Below are 24,813 nucleotides of genomic sequence, written 5' to 3'. Positions count from 1 at the left end.
CATGGTCTTATTTTTTTGCAGGATATGTATGGCAGATGTTGATCACCTCATTCCATTTTGAAGATGTTTTGTTCTTCATGAACCATTGTCATCTCCCTGCAGCAATTTGTTCTTATTTAGAATATTTGCAATCTGTGAATTTCTTCGGTTCAATTAACAGACACAAAAGCATTTTTATAATATTGTCTAAAATAATAAATTTTATAAATAAATGATTTCTAAGTTTGGAATTAATAAAATTGCTACCATGAAGAACCATAATAATTCTTGGGAAAAATGCTCGCCCTTTTTAATTTCTTTTTTAACTAATGGCGGACACTTGACTTGCATCATTCACCCAAGCATCCCCATGTAATGGGCGATGAGCCAAAGCTTTAGTTCTTTTAGCCACCATGAAGACGTTGTCCTTAGTGCACCATAGGATGTGAACTACTTAGCATCGCATGATGATGAATGATTTATGGAACAATGCCAGAAGGAGAAACGGGAGTACCCGCAAAAACCTACCACCAAACACCATCTTTGTCTGCCACAAATTCCAGTGGTCCCGGGTTACCAGTGTGGAAAGCTGACGCTCTAATGGTGCACCTCCCTTTTTAATTTAAAAATTATCAATGAATAAGAAATGTTTTTTACAATATTTTTTCGTAACCGAAAGTAATAATCATTTCCATATTTACTGGTAACTGTTATTTCTTATTTATATTATAATATGCTTTTGGTCTTTAAAAAAATCCTAACATTTCTAGGACTTTTTAAGTTACATAGTTGTTATTTTAAGATCAACTTTTTTTTAGTAGCAAACACATCACATGTGTATCATCGTATTTATTTTTTTTTTTTGGTATTTTTTTCTTATCTTCGTAGAATTTCTGGGAATGTTTGTTATCCTTACAGGAAACCATTAGGACGTGTTGTTAGATTTCATTAACCATAATCCGCTGTTTCAACTAAATACATTTATTAATTACAACCATAAATTCACAGACTGCAGTTTCTTATTATTTTGTGGTGGAGTTGCAAGAAGGCTTTGGAAGTTTTCCACAAAACTGTGTCCATCTATACACAGCTTGTGGATAATAAGTACCTGTACTTAATGGACATAATTTGAATTGCTTCCACAGGCTTTATGAACTCTTCATGTGTGTGTAGAATTAATAAATGACCAATTGTTACTTAATCACTTTCATATAATGCATGCTTTACTATAATTAGAATATAATTTAACTCATATAAATATAAATAAACTTGTAAATATGATTAAATCTTAAAATCGAATAATTTCAAGATTAATAAAACTTAATGCATGAATGTTCTAAAGAAATATATTTGATTATATTAGCAGTCATTTCTGGCAAGTTTATAACTTTAAGCCGAACTCTTTGATCTGTTCTGCATGTTGTAAATATAATGCTGTGAGTGCTCAGGTCTGATTTGTTTGCTAATGTTTTCAGTCACCAGATGTTTTAATTATTCATTACGTGTCATTCTTACTTGTTTGACATTTCTCTTAGACTGTTATACTGTCATGAACCTGATGTCAGTATCTGTGTTTAACTGTTTTACATATGGTACATTATTTAGTTTTAAAATAAGTGAATCAGTGCACTTGTGGAAGGAAAGCAAATTGAAACGTTTATGATATTCAGAGCTTCTATCACTTCTCATTAGTATGACTCATCATACAATAGAGGTTAAAAGTCTTGTTATGTGTCTGTTAGACATGCAGCCCATAAATCATTTAATAATAGTACTGATAGGTTAATTGACTGAAGAACATAGAATGTCTCGGCAGCATAATTTTTTATCAACAAATGATGCATGTAATTGAATAAGTTCATGGCACTGTGTAGTGAATTAAATTGATTATCTTGTATGTGACTCGTAAATTTCACGAATAAAGCGTTAAATATTGGTCTCTATATTGAAATGTTACAGTATGTTAGTGTAATTTTAAGTTCAATTTAAAATTAAAAGTAATATCACGCATTCGTCATTCAATTTATACTATTATTATTATTATTATTATTATTATTATTATTATTATTATCATTATCATCATCATCATCATCATCATTTATACGTAACTCATTTTTATTTTGTATTTTAAACATCTCACTTTTTTATACTATAAAGCAAATAATTTTCTGCGACAATTTCAAGTTACTGCATAATATTACTTAAATTCGTTTCGCACATTTTAAGACATTTAGTAGTTCCAGAGAAGTTTTTAAACATCTTTTGAGTCTCTCTCTTTCAATCCTAAAATAATATAATGGTATTAATTATGTGCAGTATTTTACAAGTGTATATACGACAAAAAAAAGGAAGGTAATGTCTCACGTGAAAAGAATTTACATCACCCCTTGAAATAAATATAAGATGCTTTCTGAGTCTCCAAATTATTAATTATGTATCAATAAAAATGTCTCAATTGGTAGTACACTCTTTTTTTATAGATACCTATGTTGAGATGTGCAATTGTTTAATTAAAGCAAAGTCTGAAGGAATTGGTTCTTAATTAGAATTACAAATTAATTTATTTGCTATTGTTATCATCTCTAATTTAAACCATTTGAAACATTTCAGTGCCGGTATTTATCTACATTGCATAAAAACAATGACTGCTGCAATTAATTATTATTTTGATTGAGTGAACTAACAGCAAATTATTCTCATGCTTTAATAGCATATCAACAGCGAGTTGCGATCTCTGTCTATTGACTTTATAAATACCGGTATTAAAATAATATTGAAATTGTTCTCGAAATGTGTAATATTTATAATACGTTTTTTTCTTTCTTACGACCTGTTATTGTCCAATTTTAGTGTTTTAAAGGATGGAAAAAAAAGCTAAGAAATTCTAATATACAACGTACCCCATTGAATAATAATGTAATAAATGAGAAATGATAGAAACAGGCTAAGTGAAAGGTGCACTGGTACAATAGCTTTTGTACATTTTTTAAAACAAACTTGAATATAGTGGTAAAAGAGTGAAACATTAGCAGACAATGCGAGAATAGTACTCAGCAATTTTTTAAGCAGAAAGTAGGACTACAATAGTTTTGTATGTTCACAGATGGAAAATATTTGGTACTCCCATCTGGAGAATTACATATCCGAGATGTTGGACCTGAAGATGGATACAAATCTTACCAATGTCGAACAAAGCATCGCCTCACAGGAGAGACAAGACTGAGTGCCACAAAGGGTCGGTTGGTCATCACTGGTGAGTACAGATTTAATTTGTTTTACTGATATAAACACAATGCCCATCAACTCAACAGGGTTACAATTGTTTGGATTCTTGGAACATTTACTCAAGTCAGATTTAAATTAAGATATAGATTGATAATACCACTACATTAAAACTTAGATCTTGTTGATAAAGCGTCATAAAATAACCTACTAAAAAATAGATCTTGTTATATTCTAATGTTTTATAAAACTATCCTCTAATATGCTTACTGGCGATATGTATTTTTATAAAGAAAAGGACAAGACTTGTGCTAAGAATTTCTAGAATCAACTAGATCGAATCCATCAAGGACAGTAATCCTAAATTAGCACTCCAGGTGTCAGACTGACTCTTGAAACTAATTTCCTAAATACTGGCCATAAGGGGAAATGTTCAGTTACTGTAGTTCTGTAGATGGTTTCCATTGTTGAGGACGTGGCAAATATGGCATTAGTTTTTTTCGATTCGTCTATTTCCATTGTGTCATTACACATAGAAGGTTAGAAGAAATATTCTGGTACTAGAATTCGAACATTTCCTTTGTTCTTAGTTACAGGTCAGTGATTTATGAAATCCTGTTTGATTGTGACTTAAGAAAAAATATACGAAACTAATTGTTGACAAAATTTGTAAAATAGCGAAAAAAAAAAAATAGAAAAAATATACCTATATGTTTCCTATTTTTTGCATGGTTTAATGCAGTGCAGTTTCCCTATATAGGTTTAATACAATGCATACATAATAGGAATCTTCATTGAGGATAAATAGTTTCTATTTTATTATGTGACAAAAGATTTATAGACTGGTAGTTCCATATTTTCTTGGAAATATTTTTTGTGAAGTTTTATTTGAAACAGTTTCCTGCTAATATAAAGTAAATAGCTTCACTTACTTACGTGTCCAGAAACTTCTCTTAACAACCACCAATATTGAATGGTCTCAATTAAAGGCGTAATTTTTCTGCAGTGATATTTAGTATCCATTAGACAAATTCATTCTGTACTCTTGCTAAAAGACACCCTTTTCCCAATGAAACTATGGAAAACTCAAGTCAGTTCAGTTTTGAAGTGTAAGAAACGAATTCTTATAGAATAGCATGAGAACAAAAGTCGAGGAATTAAGAAAAATTTGCAGAGGAAGGTTGTCAGTTGGATGGCTTTTTATTAGAATATTTTGAAAATGAGTGATTGAAAATATTCAAGTCAGTAGATCAATGATAATAGAAAATATTTTATAAATGGCCGAAACAAATTATATGAACAGTTTTTATGTCAGTAATGATGGCAGAATCAATTTAGAATGTGGCACAATTATAGCCTAGTGTTATCAGTTGGGAAGTACAGGGAGATCCGATGAAAAGTGGAGTTCTGCCATTACCGGTCTAGTTTTGTCACTGCTCGTACTATTATAACATGTATAATATTATATTAAGTTAATAAATTAAAAAATGACAATAGTTTGTCTTCGTTATTATAAATTTAAAACTATTTTTGTCTAAAAAAGTAGGAAATGTTTCGTACAAGGAAGAGTATTATAATAAGGGTATGAGGAAATTCATATTTTCTTAGCAAAATCAACAGTTTTAAGGGCTTTAAAACTAACTTGTTATTTTAAATTTTCTCTGTTACGTACTTCTGATGATATTAACATAGGTCATCAGATGATACATATCATTGAGGTTTTAAAAATTTAGCTTCGAAATATTAAGGCACTTCAATTCAATATGAGTTTATTTAATATTACTTTGATTATTTAAATTTTGGTGATAATATCCGTTTTCATGAAATGATTTCTGTAAACATTACCACTAATCAAACTTTATATTGAAAGGAACACTAATATATCTAAAAAGAAGTTAATCGTAATAATTTGTAAGGAAAAAGTACATACATGATGTTTCTTTTTATGTTTAGTCTATCTACTGCCCCATTGTTGTGAAGTAGTGTGCTGTTAACCAATAAATTGCACACAAATTCTGTAAACATAAACAATTTTACTACACTTTATTTTAATTTAAAATTCCGAACTGGCAACTCCTTTTAGACGATTGCCTTGTACCAGTATCTTATAAAATGTTTCCAGTCTATCTTATTCATTTCTAATATTTAAGTTGAACACGGTTGCGATGTCCTGCATGAAATAGCTACTGAAGAGTGGAGTCAGTAGGCCTATATCATTAACATATCGCCTCTGTTATGTAAAAAGAGTCCAAGTGATTTTTCTAAAAAAAAAAATTAGATGTACTAAAAACTATTAGTAAACTTTAAAATCTGAAAGATGTCATTGTTGCAACTAAGAATAGTCGTTATTTTGTATTATGTAATTTTGATAGCTCGAATGGTTCATTTGCAATAAAGAGAGAAATTCGGCTAAAATAAGTTTTTTGCTTGTACTGTAAAAATTAATGATTTGTTGGTTGTCCCCTTTTTAAAAAAGAGTGTGATATCTGTACAATTCGCTATCTCCTTCCTTACACTTGTTACCATATGAAACTCAGAGAAGAGAATCATTACCCCTAATTCGTAAGTAATGTATTATGATATTCGGATCTTGGACTAAATACTGAATGAGTCATGCCAGTTGTGTGGCTTACATTTTATGCTATTCCGTTTCCAGATATTGAGTACATCTTTTAAAAGTGATGGAGGTTAACTTACTTGGTGCGATTAAAAATGCATCTGCAGTGTAAAAACAGTCAACCATAAAACTCCACTAATACCCTAGAATTAACGAAATATGCATTTTTTAAATATTGCTAATCCCAGATCTATTTAGCTAACTTTCCCTATGAGTATATCAAGTGTTAGTTGTTTTGGGCATTGTGTTTATTGTCACGTTGTTTCAAGTTGGCCAAAATTTATTTTTATATTACACATAAAAACAATATGTGAGTATTAAAACACAAACATAATAGCCAATTACAAAAACCAAAAGGACAATTTGAAATAACAAAGCATTATATTGTGGTGATAAAGAGGTGCTCCTTTAGCATTATATGTAATTAATAAATAATAATTGTGTATAACAGAGAAGCTTTTAAGGTGTGCTAATTGATATACCATATTTCATATAGGCAGAAATGTATGACATACACACAATTGAAATATGGGCTATAATTTTGTTGGAATAGGAAAATGTTCTCACTTATCTAATCTCGAAATTGACCTTAAGAACAGTAGATAGAGAAGAAAATATTAAAAGAGATTGTAGTTGTTAAATTTATAAAAAAAGAAATATCGCGTATTTGAAATTACAGCATACTCAGCAAAGCAATAGTTACAGATTACAATAGTACCTTTAATGAGAACTATAATTATAGCAATGTAAAAGTAATATTATCTTTATAAGTGACTAGAAAGTACTGTACCAAAGATAAGGTACTATGGAGTAGGCCTACCATTAGCATAAAAAATGCATGATATGGTACTCTGTTATTATATTCAAAATTAAATTGATACATTAGAGAGAGATTTACAAGTTACATCTTTGTTTTTGTCTGGAATCCAGGATGTAGTGAAACGGTTTTAGCTTTTTTTTTATTTTGAAGGAAGAATCTCATCTCATCTGATTAGTAAACATTTCAGGATTGGAGGAAAATAAAATGGGAGTTTTATATTTCAACAGTAATATTATTACGCATGAAGTGAATGATTGTAACTGTAGAAGGAAGATCTCTTTATTACCATGCATGTATCACTTAGGATCACACAAAGAAACAAGAAACAAATAATTTTAAATTAATTAATTTCTCGAAGATTGTTTTTACAAAAAACGCATGTTTCCTAGTGATCCTCAGTGATGTAGTATAAGCACATAACATTATTATATATAAATTTAATAGAAGTTGCAAATAATTTGGTGTAAAGTTAATATAATGGTTGAATATGTTCTGAATAAAACTTCAGGACATGTTCAGCTTTGAAAATGTTGCCTGAATGTTGGGATAGGGTACCCCTGCTAAGCGGATGGGCACTTTTCAAAATTTCAAAATTTATTGTTGCTAGTTATTTTTCTGTGGCAACAGTGGCTATGTTACTTGAAATTGCTCCAAAAACACATTCCACTTTCCAAACCTGGCCCTAACTCTAGTCAAGCAAGGTAAGTCAAGTCTGTGCATGACACTATAGTATGACTCGGCCTTCACAGTTCTCAACAAATAAGCATTTGTACGTACAGATTACTTTGTTATACTCATAAACTTTAGTAGATGACAAATATAAGTCTATAAAAAATTGACGAGGAAAAGAGAATTCTAACATCGAAGATGGAAAGTACATGTACATGAAGCTGCAGATTGTGTACATTGTTGTCAGATGTTATTTCAAAAATACATTAGTAATAGGTCGTTCGACTTAGTTCAATCCTTCGTACTTAAGTATGTTCATTGATTTGATTACCAAAGGATGAGCTTATTAAATTTAAACATTTAGAGTTGAAAATAATTAATTTAAATGCAATAGCTTAAAATTATGTTTCCAAATATTTTATAAAATATATAGGTATAATAAGTAACTCTCACATGTAAGTTCTGAATATAAAACTGTATATAAATAAGAGCCTGATTTAATTTTTGACGTTGTACTTCAGTTATCTCACATCAGAGATCATTTGTGTTACACTTCATATATGTAGTATTATATTTTAATCATAATCAATGTCTGACTTCAAAACCAGCCAGTAAACATTATTATTAATAGTAGGTACGACAATTAATTGAGAATTTATTTTTGTATCTTTTTTTTTCCGACGATCTGTGTTCGATATTACAACTAATTATTCGTAATCTAAATAGAAAAATTATTTTATCTGTATTAAGAGCTTTTAGCGTAATTAGCATAAATGTACCTACACTACTGTAGCTTTGTTTTACTGTCCACAATGTGATTTGAGATTATCTGTAAATATAAATAGCATTTATTGTGGAATGCTTTCTCACATATATGAATCTTGTTTTTGTACGAAATCTTTCTTTTTTAAATATCATAAGTCAATATCAGAATAAGACGTCTTGCTTATCAGCAAGGCCATTTCCCATCATGATTGAAATATGTAGGTATAGTTTCAACGCAATATCTTTCTTTTATGTGATAGCTTTTGTTAAAGAAATTATAATTTAATACTAGGCACCGGTATGTATAATATTATTGCTGCATTTATGTTTTATGTGTAATTTTAAATGAAAATACCAAAACATGCCCTGTATGTTTCACCAAGTAACCATATCAAAAGGTACCTACATTTTTTTTATTCAAATAAGCAGAAAAGTTGAAGCAAATAAGATCCTTCTTCTACGAAGGAATGAAATGTTGTATACATTTATACAAGCTTTATCATTTTGTTTTATTAGCAGATGACAATAATTTCTTAATACAATAGCTCTCAATTCCTTTTCTGAGTTCCTGATGATATTGGCCTAAAATAGAATCTGTGGTTGATATGTCTCCTTTAAAACATAAAGATCTGATACACTACTTCCATTATCGTCATTTTCATCTATAATTGTTTTCTTATCTACATTAGCATTTCTATTAAAAATTATCCCAATCCAAAATTACATACGAAATATTGCTTTGGCATTAAGTGAGATGATGTAAGACCACATTTAGATTGCATATCAAATTCTTGATTTTAGAAATCCACACTTGAGGATGATGTAATCGCTTTAATGTGTGTTAGTTTAAGTTTTTGAAAATTTGCATAACACTGTTAAATGTTATCAGTTTTCATCACTTCACAGCAACTTCTAAGTTTTGATGTGCACATTTCTTATTTGCAAACTACAATAATAATTTCGATATATAGACTTCTAATACAGCCGCATTATTCTACATTTTAAAGATAGCTCAGTGGATTGTACCAATTAGTTTTACATTGAGAGTGAATTTAATTTCTGCAATGTTCACAAGTAAACACTTTTTTTTTTTTTTTGTGGTTTTGTGTTTAGTTATTTTTTTTAGTGGTTTTGTGTTTAGTTTTTTTTAATTCTATCACAATTTTTTTAATATAGTATTTAAGTCTGATGTTATAAGACATGTGCTAAATAAAGATATTACTACCTCCTATTTTTATATTGGATGGCAAAATTCGACAACTTTTAAGTTCTCATGTGCATATTCATCATCTGCAAATTACAATAATAATGTTAGAACGCAGTTTTTCATTACGGTATCTTGGAGAAGCTTCTGTGAGCATCCTGATTCTAATCTATTGGTTGAATATAATAAAAATAAAATGCTACTGCATTCCTAAGCGATGATGTGTATAAAAATGCAGCGGTGGTGAATATTTCATGAAGGAAACATTTATTTCAATTGTATTGACTTACAAACGACGATAATATTGTGAGATTTGCATTTGCTCACATTGCTCCTTTGTTTTCTGCTTTAAATAAACTTGGCAGAAACCAATGTGCTATATTTTATCATTCCCACCAGAACCAATTGGTAGCACTGCTCCAAAGTTTCCTTCTTCCAACAAGATCAACGCTTTTGAGAAGCTTATTGGTGAAACGATGGTTGTGTTCTGTCCTGCTCAAGGGTTCCCACTCCCAGCGTTCAGGTATGTTAGCTGTATGTTGGTCCACTCTTTGTATTTTTTCTACTCACTCACAGAGTTGCATTCGTCTGATTTATATTTTGTATTATCTGCATCAGGCTCTGCGGAAATTATATTTTTAAACCACAGAAATAAAAGGACTACATGGGTTGTATTAGATTCCTAGAGCACTATTAAATAAATTGACCAAAGACCATTGATTTCACATGAAAAGTTGGGGAATTTGTGAAGCTAAATGGATGGCTAGGGTGAATTGAATTGTTATTCTGTATAACGGGAGATTTCCAAATGGGGATTTCATAGAGAATATATTCTGATAGTTTTTGAATCAAAGAGGTTTTACTGTTGAATTTTTTTGAAATGGTGTGTATTTGTTAATATGCTTTGAAAGACACTGCAACGAAAAAAAAAATTAATGATGTGAATAACAGACTAATAATTATAATATTTAGATTCTGGATCCTGCCATACTCTGTAAATACCGGTATTGTAGTATGTACTGCAATAAATTCGTTCAAAATTAAGCATTATTAATATGTAGGTATCTTTTTAAAATGATGAATTATGAATTATGGTAATAATAGTATTTTCACTTGAATAGTTAAAACTTACAACATGTAAATTTACTTACTGTTTTCTTTTTTTTTTTTCCCATTTGAAGATTTTCACTTTATTATAAATACCGGTAACCTCCTTGATTTAATGACGCAAGAAACTCAGAAATTGTTTTTTTGATTGCTTTTTATCTTAATAGCAGTTGTACATTTTAGTATTTCATATACTTTTTTTAATATTCTCAAAATTGGGATAATGTTCCAGAAAATACGATCTGAAATACTATCTGTTTTACATACTATATAATAGCAACTTTTAGGTTATTATACCAATTCTGAACTTCTTTCGCATTGGATAGTACCGGTACTTAAACTTCTATCAGCTTCACACTGTAGGACTATATCCCTAGTTAGTACTAGACACGTAACTATGTGTCTCACAGAGCCGGTGGGGAGTTCCAGACCAAAGTTTCCTACAGGAGATAAGAGTCGTACCATTGAGACACAATTTGGATACAGCTTTACTCTGCTTTGTCCTGCACAAGGGTTCCCTGTTCCTGCATATCGGTAGGTACAGAACTGGCCATGGCCGAATGTACTGGATGAATTTTCATTAAAATTTGGTAAATTCGTTGGCCTACTCTGGAAGTACCCGCATAGAAATATCTTTGAATTTAAGTCTCATCACTTGATTAAAGTATGTCATAGTACTCATAGTTAACAAGTGTGGTAGCAAGCCATTCATTCACACATTTATTTTGTTTTTAATACTTTCATTAATATTCAATAAAATTATTTATGAATAACACATAACTTTAAAAAGTGCTGTTATTAAGTTAGATGTCCCATATCTGCATACCGAAAATCATGATTAATTATGGGATAGTTTTTATTTCAAATGTAATGAGACTTAACATGCACATGAATAACGGGATATTTGAAGTTTAAAATAATATAATTCACAGGTACTTAGTCTTAAATATTATTATTCACAGGGGCTTAGCCTTAAATAATATCATTTACAGGGGCTTAGTCTAAAATATTTGCACCCCTGCTTTTGGAGGTACATTACCTTTTTTGCTCATTAATATAACCTCTTCGTTTTCTAATCAAGAATATTCTCATACTTAGGATTATTAAAATACAGGCACAAAATTAAACTACAGTGGAACTTCAATTATTGTCGTCATTAATTCATTCCACAGAACTGCAACAGTAGTTATCAAAGCGACAACAATAAAATCATTTAAACCCATCTTATAGCGACAATTCATTCTAAAAATAAAACCTAGCCATGTGTAAACAGCTTTTAGTTTATAACTTGCAGAACTATGTAAAGTAAAGATATTCCTATTAGATGCCATGGAAGCGTGTGGGGAACATGGGGTAGAGCTCCATGCTTTCATTATCTTGGCAGTACAATGAGATATTGTGGTTGGTATTATGTTTGACTGCCATTACTCCGAGAGAGACCCAGCACTCAATTTAACAGGAGGCTGTGTGGACCCCAGAGTAGTTTTGGAAATTTTGGCAATGAGAAAATTTCAGCCATCATCTAGGATTGAATACAGAAGTTCCCAGTCCGTAGTCAGTTGCTCTACCAATTGATCAAGCCAGTTCTACAAAATTAAGTAGCCTATTACAAGAAGTACTAACAGATTGATTTTTATTGATTTAATTTAATTAAGAATGTAATTCATTACATTTATTTTGTGGTAGAACTTCAAAATAAAAATTTACCAATGCTATACCGGTAAATAACTACTGAATCTCGTGTTTCGATGGTTAAATACTTTTCACAATAATATGATCCGGAGCTTTCATAACTTTAATTTCCGACTGCTAATTCTGCCAAGTTTTTATTTCTATTAATTTTCTTTTTCGTCAGTGATTGTTATAATTATTGTGTGTGGAATTTTTGTACACACGGGTTATGTCCACAATTTGTTTTCCTGCCTCAGAAATGCTTATAATATTTCATTTCATTTCTGATGAAGTAACACCTCTAAATTCCTTTTCTGTTTTCTTACAATCATAACATTTCTTTTCTTTGCGGAGAAAGGGAGCCATTTTGCGTAAAATAAAACCATCACTTTTGCTGTAAACAATCAACAAACACCACTGATAGTTAGAATTCAACTTGTCAGTAAATAAATTTTGTTGACCCTGAAGTCCAGACCTAGTTGCGAGATTCACAACATTAGGAAATACTCGGGTGTATGCAAATGTTAGTCACCCAGGATAAATGTATCAGTAGCTATATGATGTGGTAAGAAAACGCTATTACTGTAATTTCGACAATTATCGAACTTAATGGTGTAAATAGTGAATGACATCGAACTTAATGGTGTAAATAGTGAATGACGGTTAATAGAAATGACAATAAATAATCGAAGCTCCATTGTTTAGGAAATTAATTCCTTGTCTTTCTGTAATCAACGAATATTCAGCTTCATAATATTTCAGACACTGAGATTTTGAATATTCAACCCATATAGAATTTCGTCACTATCATAAATATCATAATACTAAATTCTTACGTTTTCAAGTATCAGTACTGTATTTGTTCTGTATGGAAAAGCAATAGTGATGTATCTTCAGTTTAACGAGAATAATCCTACTATGAATACTAGGCGATTAATTATTATGCCTGTTTATAAATCCATAAAAAAACAATCCTCACATTCGCATTTGTCTTCCAACCTATTTGCAAGAGGATTTAAATATGTTAAATTGAAAAAGAATTTTGAAATTAATTCTTACCTTGTTTCCCCATCAGAACCAGTGGGCAGTTCTGCTCCAAAATTTCCCACCATCGACAAAAGTCGAGGCTTTGAAGCAAAAGTGAATCAGAGTTCAACATTACTCTGTCCTGCTCAGGGATTCCCTGTTCCAGTGTTCAGGTGAGGCAGTATTACTGTTCTAAAAGGCGTGTCTTTGATTTCGTAGAGCCAGTAGGCAGTTCCATACCAAAATTTCCAACTATGGACAATGTCCGAGGTTTCCAAGTTATGAGAGGTCGAAACCTCACATTGCTGTGCCCTGCTCAGGGCTTTCCTGTTCCTTCATACAGGTAAGCTCCTTGCACTTTACAAGCCAAATTTCATTGTTCGTTTCATGTTATAGAACCTGTTGGAAGTTCGGTTCCAAAATTTCCTTCTACGGATAAAATTCAAGGAATTGAAACCAAGTTGAATCAGAGCTTTCCCATGCTCTGCCCTGTACAAGGCTTCCCTGTCCCAACATACAGGTAAGCCATCCAGTGGCACATCCCCATACTTCACTAGGCATTTCAATTTCAATTCTTAGAGCCTGTTGGAAGTTCAGTTCCTAAATTCCCATCAGTGGATAGATTACAAGGCCTTGAAGCTAAGTCATACCTGGGCTATGCATTGCTCTGTCCAGCACAGGGATTTCCTGTCCCAGTTTACAGGTCAGTATGCCGTTTATATATATGTGAAATTATAATTTTATGGGACAAATAAAATCAGTTTAACACAGTACATAGTTCAGAGGAAGGAAAAATAAATATCACGAGTGTGATATTGTATTACAGAATAATGCAGCACTGTTATCATAAAAAGAAATTATATTTATTCGTTTCACTCTAGACCATGATTATAATAAACATTATTTAATTAATTAATTAGGTTCACTGATTTAAATTTTACAAGAATTGGGAGGAGCAGAAAATGTTTAATTATTCATATTTTTTACACAATTCACGCATCTCCAGTTGCAAGATTATGACATCCGAACTTAAAATTTGTGGACGGAAATTTGCATGCCTTTATCGAACATAACTGACGTTTTTGGTGTGATTGTACAGAAATTAAGTGACAGTCCACAGTTGTAGGCTGAGACAATAATTGGGAGTCTTTTTATAAATCATTCACAGTCGGTATGTAAGCATATGAAAGTCTGATCAGTTGTGTTGCTATGATAATACGAGTATTACACATTGGAACAGAAGATTTTCCTTATGGAACAAGAATTTTATAAGTAGGTCTAATGCAGAAATAAATTTAGACGAAAATAACTCGAAACATTTGATCATACATCTTCAAAAATATTATATATTTGTTAAGTGGTTGAAATTAATTTGCCTGATCCCTAGAAAGAAGTTTTCATATTTTAAAAGTGAAAGTTTTCTACGCAAGGTATTCTTGTCCCAACATACAGATTTCTGTATTTATCGCAGTAAACGCCATTTTGACAAATTAAATTATGCTATTTGTCATTCTGTGATAAATCTCGTATTTCTTACAAGGTCTTTACAATTGAAACATCACTTTTAAATGACTATATTTAAACTACTACATTACTTAAATCGATAGTTGTTGTATTGTGCAACTTCTGAAGGCTGGGAATTGGGATGTAACAATTGCTGCCACCTACCACTTCATTAAACAGTACAACAAAAATGAACGAACGGAGTATACGACTGTGAATCCACACGAATTCTGCATCCTCAGAAGTGTCTTGTGTTGGAACTATTGGACTTATATCTTCTTCGATGGTACAGTTAAAACTGTACATTAGCTACAGCTTCTGCAACACCATTTTGTTCCATCTCTGCAAGGCATGGGGGTAAACATGGATGAGGCATGCTTCCAACAAGGTGGTGCAAGACCGCACACAGCAAAAATGCTGTCCTTGATTTGCTGGGTAACTATTTCCATGGTAGAGTAATCTCTGATCGGTATCAGGAACGATTTCATAGTTTTGGATGGATTGGGCCTACCTGTTCACCGGACTTAAATCCTGTAATTTTCATTTATGTAGATTTCTGAAGAACAAAGTCTGTCAGGAAAACACTCACATAATTTTATTAAGGAACTGAATGCCAACATTCAAACTGTTATGCAGGGAATTAGTGATTAAACTGTCGCAAAAGTAGTGGGTAGCTTACATTAACAAATTGAATATGGTGGTAGTTGAAAATCTTTTTACGTAGTATCAAATTCCCAGCTTTCAGGAATATTTTAATACCAAAGTCACTGATATATCTAATGTAACAGCTGAACTGTAATCATTTAAAAGTGTTGCGTTTTTTATAAACACCCTGTATATATATATATATATATATATAGTGGGCTGAGATTAAGTTTACACTTTTTTATGAGCAGGAATTGAACTTATTGTCTGACCACTATAAGTATTTGCATTTTTATAAATATTTATTTGATCTTGGATTAGTCTAACAAAGTTAGAGAAAATTACACATTGTTTCCAATTCCATTCCGTAGAGCCTGTTGGAAGTTCGGTTCCAAAATTCTCGTCTGTGGCTAAAACACAAGGGCTTGAGGCTAAGTCAAACCAGAATTTTACTTTGCTCTGTCCTGCTCAGGGCTTTCCCGTCCCATCTTTCAGGTCAGTATTCTGTAATTTACTGACTTTACTCATGTAATTGTGCTTCCATTTTAGTTGGAACATAAATTAATTGAATTAGCACGTTCCAAATTGATGACATAAAGTTAAAAATATGAATTATTACTTAAGTAAGATTTAATATAGTGCAAGTGTTCTGTATGTAGCCTATACACTGTGGATAGATATGGAGACATTGAACATTTTCGAGTTATGTATTAGCTCCATCAGCATGGAAGGCAGGGAAATGATTATGATTAATAGAGCAATAGTGGAGTGCTGGTAGGGGAACAGGAGTATCCAGCGAAAACCTAGCCGGAATTTGAACCCGGGTTACTAACCTGGAAAGGCGACACACTATCTGTCTAGCTACTATCCGACTGAATGGTTATATTGCACAGTTGTCAAAACGGGGGTAAATCACGTGACAGATACTTACTTAACGGGACCCTTTTCTTTAAATTATTTTAAGCAGTTGTATAATATTATGTACATTTCTAATTCCGTACAGCAAATATTTTCAGGAAAGAGCCTAACAGCTCAGTCGCTAGCCTTTACAGAGAGGCCAGCAGAAACGAGTGGGGAAAAACGAGATGCGACATAAGTACTCATCCAGATAGTAATGAAATAATGTGCTATAAATTACAGAAAACTAAGACCTTTTCTTTTTTTTATATTTTACTATCTTTCAGTCCACACCTGTAGAGTAACGGTCAGCGCGTCTGGCCGCGAAACCAGGTGGCCCAGGTTCGAATCCCGGTCGGGGCAAGTTACCTGGTTGAGGTTTTTTCCGGGGTTTTCCCTCAACCCACTACGAGCAAATGCTGGGTAACTTTCGGTGCTGGACCCAGACTCATCTCACCGGCATTATCATCTTCATTTCATTCAGACGCTAAATGACCTAGATGTTGATACAGCATCGTAAAATAACCCAATAAAAAAAACTATCTTTCAGTATTAAAGTGTTGCTGTGAGACACTTGTATAAAACTTTAGAAGGATGATAATTATATAATTACTAATAATAATAATAATAATAATAATAATAATAATAATAATAATTTTGTCAGAAAATACTATGTGAAAGTCTGCTGTAGCACAATGCGAAATAAAGAATTCAATAGGTCTATATATACTCGCACATGAATTTTAAGAACTATTAATTAATTAAAGTAATTACATCAGGAAGTTACCTCTGATTGAGGTTCTGGTTAATACATATATTATCAGGCAGTATATCTCACTTACAATACATGTCAGAGGAAGAAAAATGCTTGCATACATCTTAAGTCTGATTAGTGAACTGTGTTACTAATCAGCAATGTATGCAATGGAGGAGGAAAGGAATTGGCCATCCTATCCCATTATCTCCTGACTTACTTGTCTCATGAATGATGATGACTTCTTGATGCCGCTTAGGTTCCAACCAGTGTTTGGAGTGGTCAGGGAACCTACGAATATTATTTACTGTAATAAAATTATATGTCATGTGCATTAAGATTGCTCTAATATTGAAGAAATATTGTAGTATATTTGACGTGTGCTTCAATATGTCATGGTCTAGTCTGTCTTTAAACAGAAGAGCAGGGGATAATTGGATGATGTTTGGGTAAAGACAGATAAGTCATAAAAATGAGTTTTGACATAAATGAAAATAAACTTCGGACCATTATTGCAAATAATTTTCTACACAAATAAAACACGTTAAATGCTAGTATTATTTTGTTTTTGCACATCAACTTACAGAATTTAACTTGTGTATATACTGGGGAACAAAACTCCATTGCACAAAAAATGATTTAATCCCCTTTACCCGAACACCATCCAATTTCAAGTGACTATTAACAATGGCTTTCCTATGAAATATTACAAAGCTTTACCTGTCTTCTTTCTTACATGCTGAGTAAACGACTTTACTTGATGCTTAAATGGTGTCTTATTACTGAATTGTAAAGCAGGATTTGAGAAAAGCATTTTCTACATTTTTAACGAAAGTTTAATAATATATTATGTGTTACTAATATTTAAAAAAATATATATGTAAATTATTTTAACATAGGGTATATATTCTAAATTTGCTAATTAGACTGGTGAATATGTACATTTTAACAAAACCTCTATCATAACTGTTGCACTAAAAAGTGCATATATATGTGCAGTCTGTACTGGAAACATACACCATATGCTTACAGAACCGGTGGGCACAGCTGCACCCAAAGTTCCTCCCCTCACCAAAATATATACTACAGAACAGTCGTTAGGGGCTAAATTATCACTTGCCTGTCCAGCTCAGGGCTTCCCCCGTCCAACATTCAGGTAAGACTCTATTCTGCATTGACATTGATATCTGAAAGAGCTATGTATCCCTACTCAGCCCACTAAGCAAATATTGAACTTAGGAGAAAAATCAGCCTATGACACATTTTTAAAAGCCATGAAAGTTAAGAAGTTATTTTTAGTTAATATTTATTGTGTCATGAAATCTTACATAGAACATTTTTCTCTTCATGACATAACTTTGGCTTCGAGTTACTTTAATTCTGAGAAAAAAAAATATTCATTCATTCATTTGTTCTGTCATTCATTCATTCATTCATTTACTCACTCACTCAATCTTTAATAAAATTAATTCATTCAAAGCAATGGTCACATAAATGTTTAGATTCAAAATTAAAATTGAAATTAATACTCTGACTAGAAGAAGATTTCGAAAATGGTATACTTCAGAGACAAATGATGTTTTGCCACTGTTAATTTTTTATGAGGAAAATTAATGAAATATTGAACTGTAAATTTTAACTATAGTTTTATATTAAAGCTCTTGTATGTGCAAAGAAATTAAATAAAACCATAAATATTATTTTTACATTTTGTAAAATTATCACAATAATCAAATTTTTGTACATAATTTAGACCATAATTCCCACTCCCCATTTTCTACCCCCTTATGACGAAAAGAGAAATAAAAACACTCATTCACAGGCTCTTCTGGAAGACAGTATCATTCTTTGAAAAATGGAATGATAATTTTCTGCATTGTAGGACATAAGAATGTGAAATAATACATATTTTTTTGTGTTGATATACAGCATATAGAAGTGTAACAGCAGACTTTTTGCATTTAAATCTGCAAAGAGATAATTGCACAGACTGCTTATTCTTTGTAATTTAGTGTCCTGCAAATGCAAGTTGTGATGAAATTTTGCTTGATTTCATTAACAGAACCTGTTAGTAGTACTGTCCCTCGAATTCCATCCATGGCCAAGTTTGATATGATTGAGAGGCATGTTGGCAAAGAGCTGTCCCTGCTGTGTCAGGCACAGGGACATCCTGTTCCTAATTTTAGGTAATTATTATCTTCTTAAATATCCTGTCCCTACTTTTAATAGCAATATTTCAAATTATGAGTTTGCAGTAGGCAATGATGTTAAGGCTCATTGTACCTATCAATAATGCATTCACATGTGCATAAATGTATTTTTCTTTTATCTTGAAGAAAATGTAGGTTTATTTTGCTTTTAAAAATACGGAAATCAACCTGTGGAAAGGGATAGGACATGAATGGTTACTGTAGCTGTTATAGGTCTGTAGTTCGCTCTTTTATGTCCGATTTAAAAATGTAGGTCATCCCATATTATTTGAAGATGACACAAGTATAGTAATTACAGCCAATGACTCCAACACATTTCAATCTTCAACAGAGGCAATTCTCTTCACAATATGTGATCGGTTCTCAGTTAATAATTAGCATTAAATTATAACAAAACTAACATAATTCAATTTAAATCCTGTCCAAATTCAACCTCACAAATTTTAAGCGCAATAATTAACAATAGGTCCCTAATTGGAACAACAACCAAATTTCTTGGTTTACAAATCGATAATGTGTTAAATTGGAAAAATCGAATTAAAGAAATTACTCCTAAGCTAAATTTAGCATGTTTTGCTATTAGATTTATGCAAGAGATAGTTAATATCAATACCTTAAAAATAATATACTTTGCATACTTCCGCACGGTAATGAGTTTTGGAATAATATTCTGGGGAAATTCCACAGATAGTAACAAAAAAAAAAGTAATTAGAATAATAGTGAGTGCCAAATCTAGGGAATCATGTAGGACCATTAAAAAAAAAACTACACATAATGCCCATGGCTTGTCAGTATATTTTTTCATTAATAATCTTCCTCGTATGTAATAGTGAAAACTTTGTAACTAATTCAAAGTTCATAGCATAAATACGCGTCAAAAATGACTTTCATACTCCATCAGCAAGTCTATCTGCTATCAAAAAGAAGTGCATTATATGGAAATAAAAATTTATAATAACCTCCCTATGGGCATAAAAAGTCAAACTCAAAACATAAGATTATTTAGGGCCAAATTGAAGAAGTACCTAATTTCTCACACCTTCTATTCTGTAGGTGAATTCATGACATTCAGCAACTCTTCATGAATATTTCTGTGTTGTATTAAGATTGATACTAAGCCTTTGTGTTGTACTAGTAGACTATATTGTAAAACTCTTCTGTATATATTTTAACTAGACTGACTATAATGAAGACTTTATAGCACCTATTATTAAGGTTTTTTTTTTTTTTTCGTTTGACACATTCCATATTCTACCTGTGAAGCGATGTACGGATACCATGGAATGTAAATAAATACAATATGATACAAAGAGTCTACTTAGTTAGGAGAAAACGGTGTCATAACAATATAGCAGTGGTGAAATGAGAATGGTACGAGCAGGACCATAGCATAACAAAATGGTGCTCCTGGTAATAAACATTCGTCTGTTGCTATCTCCTTCCTTCTTTCTTCGTCAAGGTACAGCAATATGATAAATGTATATTTATAAAAAATAGTTTTATTTTAAATAGTACAAGGCATGTTCTCAAAGTAAGTTCCAAAAGGGTGTAGTAAGTAAACGGGAAGATATTTACAAACCATTTTTGTTGCATTGTATTCAATTACTTCTCAACATAATCTCCACCATTATTGAGGCATTTATTGAGTCGTGGCACAAGTCTTTCTATCCCCTCATTGTAGAATTTGCCCGCCTGCGATGCGAACCACTCCCGCACTGCTGTTTTCACTTCATCGTCACTATCAAAACGTTGACCACCGAGGAACTTCTTGAGGTGCAGGAAGAGATGAAAGTCACTCGGAGTCAAATCCGGGCTATAGGGGGGGTTTGTCAATTTGTTCCCAGCCAAATTTCGAGATGAGATTTTGGGTGTCACAAGCTGTGTGTGGCCGAGCATTGTCATGAAGCAACACAACTCCGTTGGTCAGCATCCCACGTCTCTTTTTCTGAATTGTGCGATGGAGCTTCTTCAAGGTCTGACAATAGGTTTCTCTATTAATGGTTTCACCCCAAGGCAAGAATTCGATGAGTAGGACTCCTTTTCTGTCCCAAAAAACAGTGCACATGATCTTGCGTGTTGACATGGTTTGTTTGAATTTCTTTTTCCTTGGCGATGCAGTGTGCCTCCATTCCATGGGCTGCTGCTTCGATTCAGGTGTCATGTGAGACACCCAAGTCTCGTCACCTGTCACGATATGGTCAAGAAACTCATCGTCTTGCTCACTGTAACGTGTGAGAAAGCTCAATGCACTGGAAGCTCGTTTGATTTTGTGTTCCTCGGTGAGCATCTTGGGTACCCACCGTGAGCACAATTTTCGATATCGTAATTGATCTGTCACAATTTTGTAGAGAACACTCCGCGACATTTCTGGAAAATTCAAGGAGAGTGAAGAAATTGTGAACCTCCTGTCCTCATGAATTTTTTCATCAACAGCATGCACCAAATCGTCATTGATCAAAGATGACCGACCGGTACGCTGCTTGTCGTGCACAGAGACATGGCCCTCGTTCAACTTCCTAACCCATCTCCTGACCATTCCATCACTAATGGCATCATCACCATACACCTCACAAAGTTGACGATGAAGTTTCTCGCATTCAATAAATGGATAACAGACCGCATCTCACAGTTGGCGGGGTGCTCAATCACTTTAAACATTTCAACTGATCAAAACTAACCACACACACGGACTGAAGCTCTGAAACTGCATACACAACTTACCTGAGGACTGAAGAAGAAAACACGCATGCGCAAAATAACGATTGCAGTGATGCGACAGCTATAATTGAAAACGGAACTTACTTTAAGAACACACTTCGCATGTACCATGATATCTCTTACATTGCAGAGAAATAGCAGTCAGATTCCAAGCAAACATTGATATGTTGTTACTCGTTAGTCGAGTAAAATATTAATTACCTGTAAGAAAAGATGTATAATAATTTATAGTAGGCCTATACTTTCTTGTCGTGATATGTGCGATTAATTTTCTTAATGTTAATAACACGAGCTGTTTTGACTTCCATTAAACCTAGTGCCGATGGTGTCTTCCCAGTTTGTCAGCCTCTTGCTATGATCCCAAGCAGGAGATCCGAAATACTAGGAAAAGCTACTTATAGCTACTTTGGCCATCACAGATATCACATAGTTTGTGGAAACCGAGTTGTGGTCCCTTTGATAATAAGCCACTGCCTGATTGAGATATGGCTGGACATTTATAATTCTTATGGTATCAAACTGTTATCATTCACTGGTGGCTCGTAGTAATATAACAAGTCGATGGTTGCAGTTTTCTAACAGTAAAGAGTTACGAATTTTTTAATTTTTGGGGGAATGTCTGGAGTAAGAGGTATGAAAGCACAAAATAAATTTCTGTATGTGGATTCAAATAATAATAATAATAATAATAATAATATAATAAATGTTCCCCATTACAAAGACATACTACATCTCTCTTCTCCTCTTCCACTGTTAATCCCATTAGAGATGATGACAATCCTCCCAATCCTATTGCCTTTACTTCCAAACGAATTTGTAATGTATATACTTTTAGACAAAATTTTATAGTTACATGTAATTGAATATCTTATTTTTTGAGAGATTACAATTTTTCGTCTTAACATCTGTACGATATTAAAGAAAAATCAGTAATATGCACTGATGACAGAGTTTACATTTTGAGTAATATGTTAGCCAACAGTCCGAACACTGGTTGGAGCCTCATAAATGACACCAGTAGAGCATCACTCATGAGGCAACAAAGCCAGGAGATAATATTTAAAATTCATATTCCTTTTAAGAATGTATACAGTCCATTGCTATGGAGTAATAGTTAGCACATCTGACTGTGAAACAAGCAGACCTGGATTCCAATTCTGGTTGGGGTTTGTTCCGGGATTTATCCTCAACCAATTGAAAGAGAATTGCTGGGTAACTTTCGGCGTTGGACCTCAGATTCATTTCGCCATCATCAATTCACATATCATCATCATCATCATCATCATCATCATCATCATCATCATCATCAATACCATAGCCTGGGTTAAGTTCACATTGCAACGTACTGTACTTGTACAAGAACACGGCCATTCAGCTACTCAATCTTTCACAGAATAGGAGTGGTAAGCACAATAAGCTTTAGGCTGCAGTGCAAGTCTTCGGGTCTTTCATGCAAGAAAAAAAATGGTATATGTATCCAGTACTCAGTATTTTACAAAGATATCGTTCTCTCTTTTGTTCTCCAATATTTAATAATAAAGTACGAATTTAAGAACGTTACATACAGCTTCTCTATGTGGGCAGTACGAACGAAAGGGAGGGAAAAATACAGAGCAAGGCATAATAACAATAATAATAATAATAATAATAATGGTCAATCTTTGTAACGAATATGAAGCTTTTACCCTTGCTATTTTCTAGTTGAGAAACTTACAAGTATAATAATGTTTTAATAGTGAAGGTATTGTATACTGATAAAAACCTAATATCCCTTCTCTCTCCTCTCCTCAAGTAGGGGGATATTAAATAGAAATCAGCTGTTGTTCTTGGGTTTTTTTGCCTTCCCAAAAAAAAAAAAAAATCAAGTCAGCTTGAAGGGATGCTTGTCCCAACTTTCAGCAGCAAAATTTAGGTATGTCGAGTACGTGCGGTGCATTTTTTTCCCCCCTTAGAGCCTGTTGGCGCTAAAGCTCCGACATTTTCAACTGATTTGAAAAGTGGATCATATGTGCGCAAAGCCAGTCAAAGTTTTGGACTCCTATGCCAAGCTCAAGCTTATCCTGTTCCTGTGTTTAGGTAAGCAACGTGTAGGTACGTGAAGTTGCACCATTTTACGTTGTTTTATTTGAAGAAAAACACAATTACTTTGACCAGTGCCGTATGTACTGAATTTGTGACAAGTTCATTAAATGAGAATGAGTACTGGTATGCATTGTGTTACCCTATTGAAGTATGATTTAGTAATTATGTAAAATCTTGAAGTTGTGAATTTTATTGGCGAAAAAAAATTACCTGTGTTAATGAAGAAAGGAATGAATTGCTTTAATTGAAAGAGCAAACGCAAAAGTCCTCAAAATCGGAAATTTTTTACCATTCACATTTTTAGGGTGATTACGAAAAGATTTTCTTGTATTTAATTTCTTCTGTTTCAGCATTTTAATTTGAAAACCTCAGTTTTATATATATGGCTCTGCGTATTCTGTGTATTACTGCTTTTTTTTTTTTCAACTGTAGTTATTATGCCTATCATTATTAATGATTATCTCAAGTTATTTAGACTTTCGACTTATCATGTTCATTCAGTGGATCGTTATTTCATTACTTTTACATTTCGTTACTCTAATTTTTTGTGATGTTAATATGGTAAGTTATACAATATGCCATTAAAAATGTAGTAATTTTATATTTAACTTTTCATATTCGCATAAAAACATTTTATTCCTCACATTTAATATCAATTATAAAAAAAAAAGTGGCTTGCACACATCTTTATGAATACCTAATTGTTAGCAGTGAAAATGTTTAAAAATCTAGCATTTCACTTAGAATCTTTACAAGTTACTTATGTTTCTAGATCGTTTATAGATGTAGAAATGAAATATTTAGTGAACAAGGTTGCAGTTAAAAAGAGTTAATGTTGATTTACCTCTTCTCAGATTTAACATAATGTTAATCTCAATGCAGAACCAGTTGGTGCAAAAGCTCCCACATTTTCTGGTGATGCC

At 32.5% G+C, this 24,813-nt stretch overlaps 1 protein-coding gene across 49 annotated transcripts in view; it reads left to right on the top strand.

The window, feature by feature from the left end:
- Dscam1 (Down syndrome cell adhesion molecule 1) overlaps positions 1-24,813 on the top strand; it is a 480,268-nt gene that overhangs the window by 292,165 nt on the left and 163,290 nt on the right. For 34 of the 49 annotated variants that reach the window (XM_069821928.1, XM_069821929.1, XM_069821930.1 and 31 more), the window contains one exon: positions 3,083-3,232. In XM_069821928.1, the coding sequence (XP_069678029.1) occupies positions 3,083-3,232 (150 nt within the window). Of the gene's footprint in view, positions 1-3,082; positions 3,233-9,675; positions 9,800-10,793; positions 10,918-17,911; positions 18,036-23,760; positions 23,885-24,813 lie in introns of all 49 variants that reach the window. The other 15 variants (XM_069821931.1, XM_069821918.1, XM_069821940.1 and 12 more) reach the window with 4 other exon arrangements.

The sequence above is a fragment of the Periplaneta americana genome, chromosome 3 (assembly GCF_040183065.1).
Source record: "Periplaneta americana isolate PAMFEO1 chromosome 3, P.americana_PAMFEO1_priV1, whole genome shotgun sequence".
Taxonomy (NCBI): domain Eukaryota; kingdom Metazoa; phylum Arthropoda; class Insecta; order Blattodea; family Blattidae; genus Periplaneta; species Periplaneta americana.
This window is presented reverse-complemented; position numbering and strand designations above follow the sequence as displayed.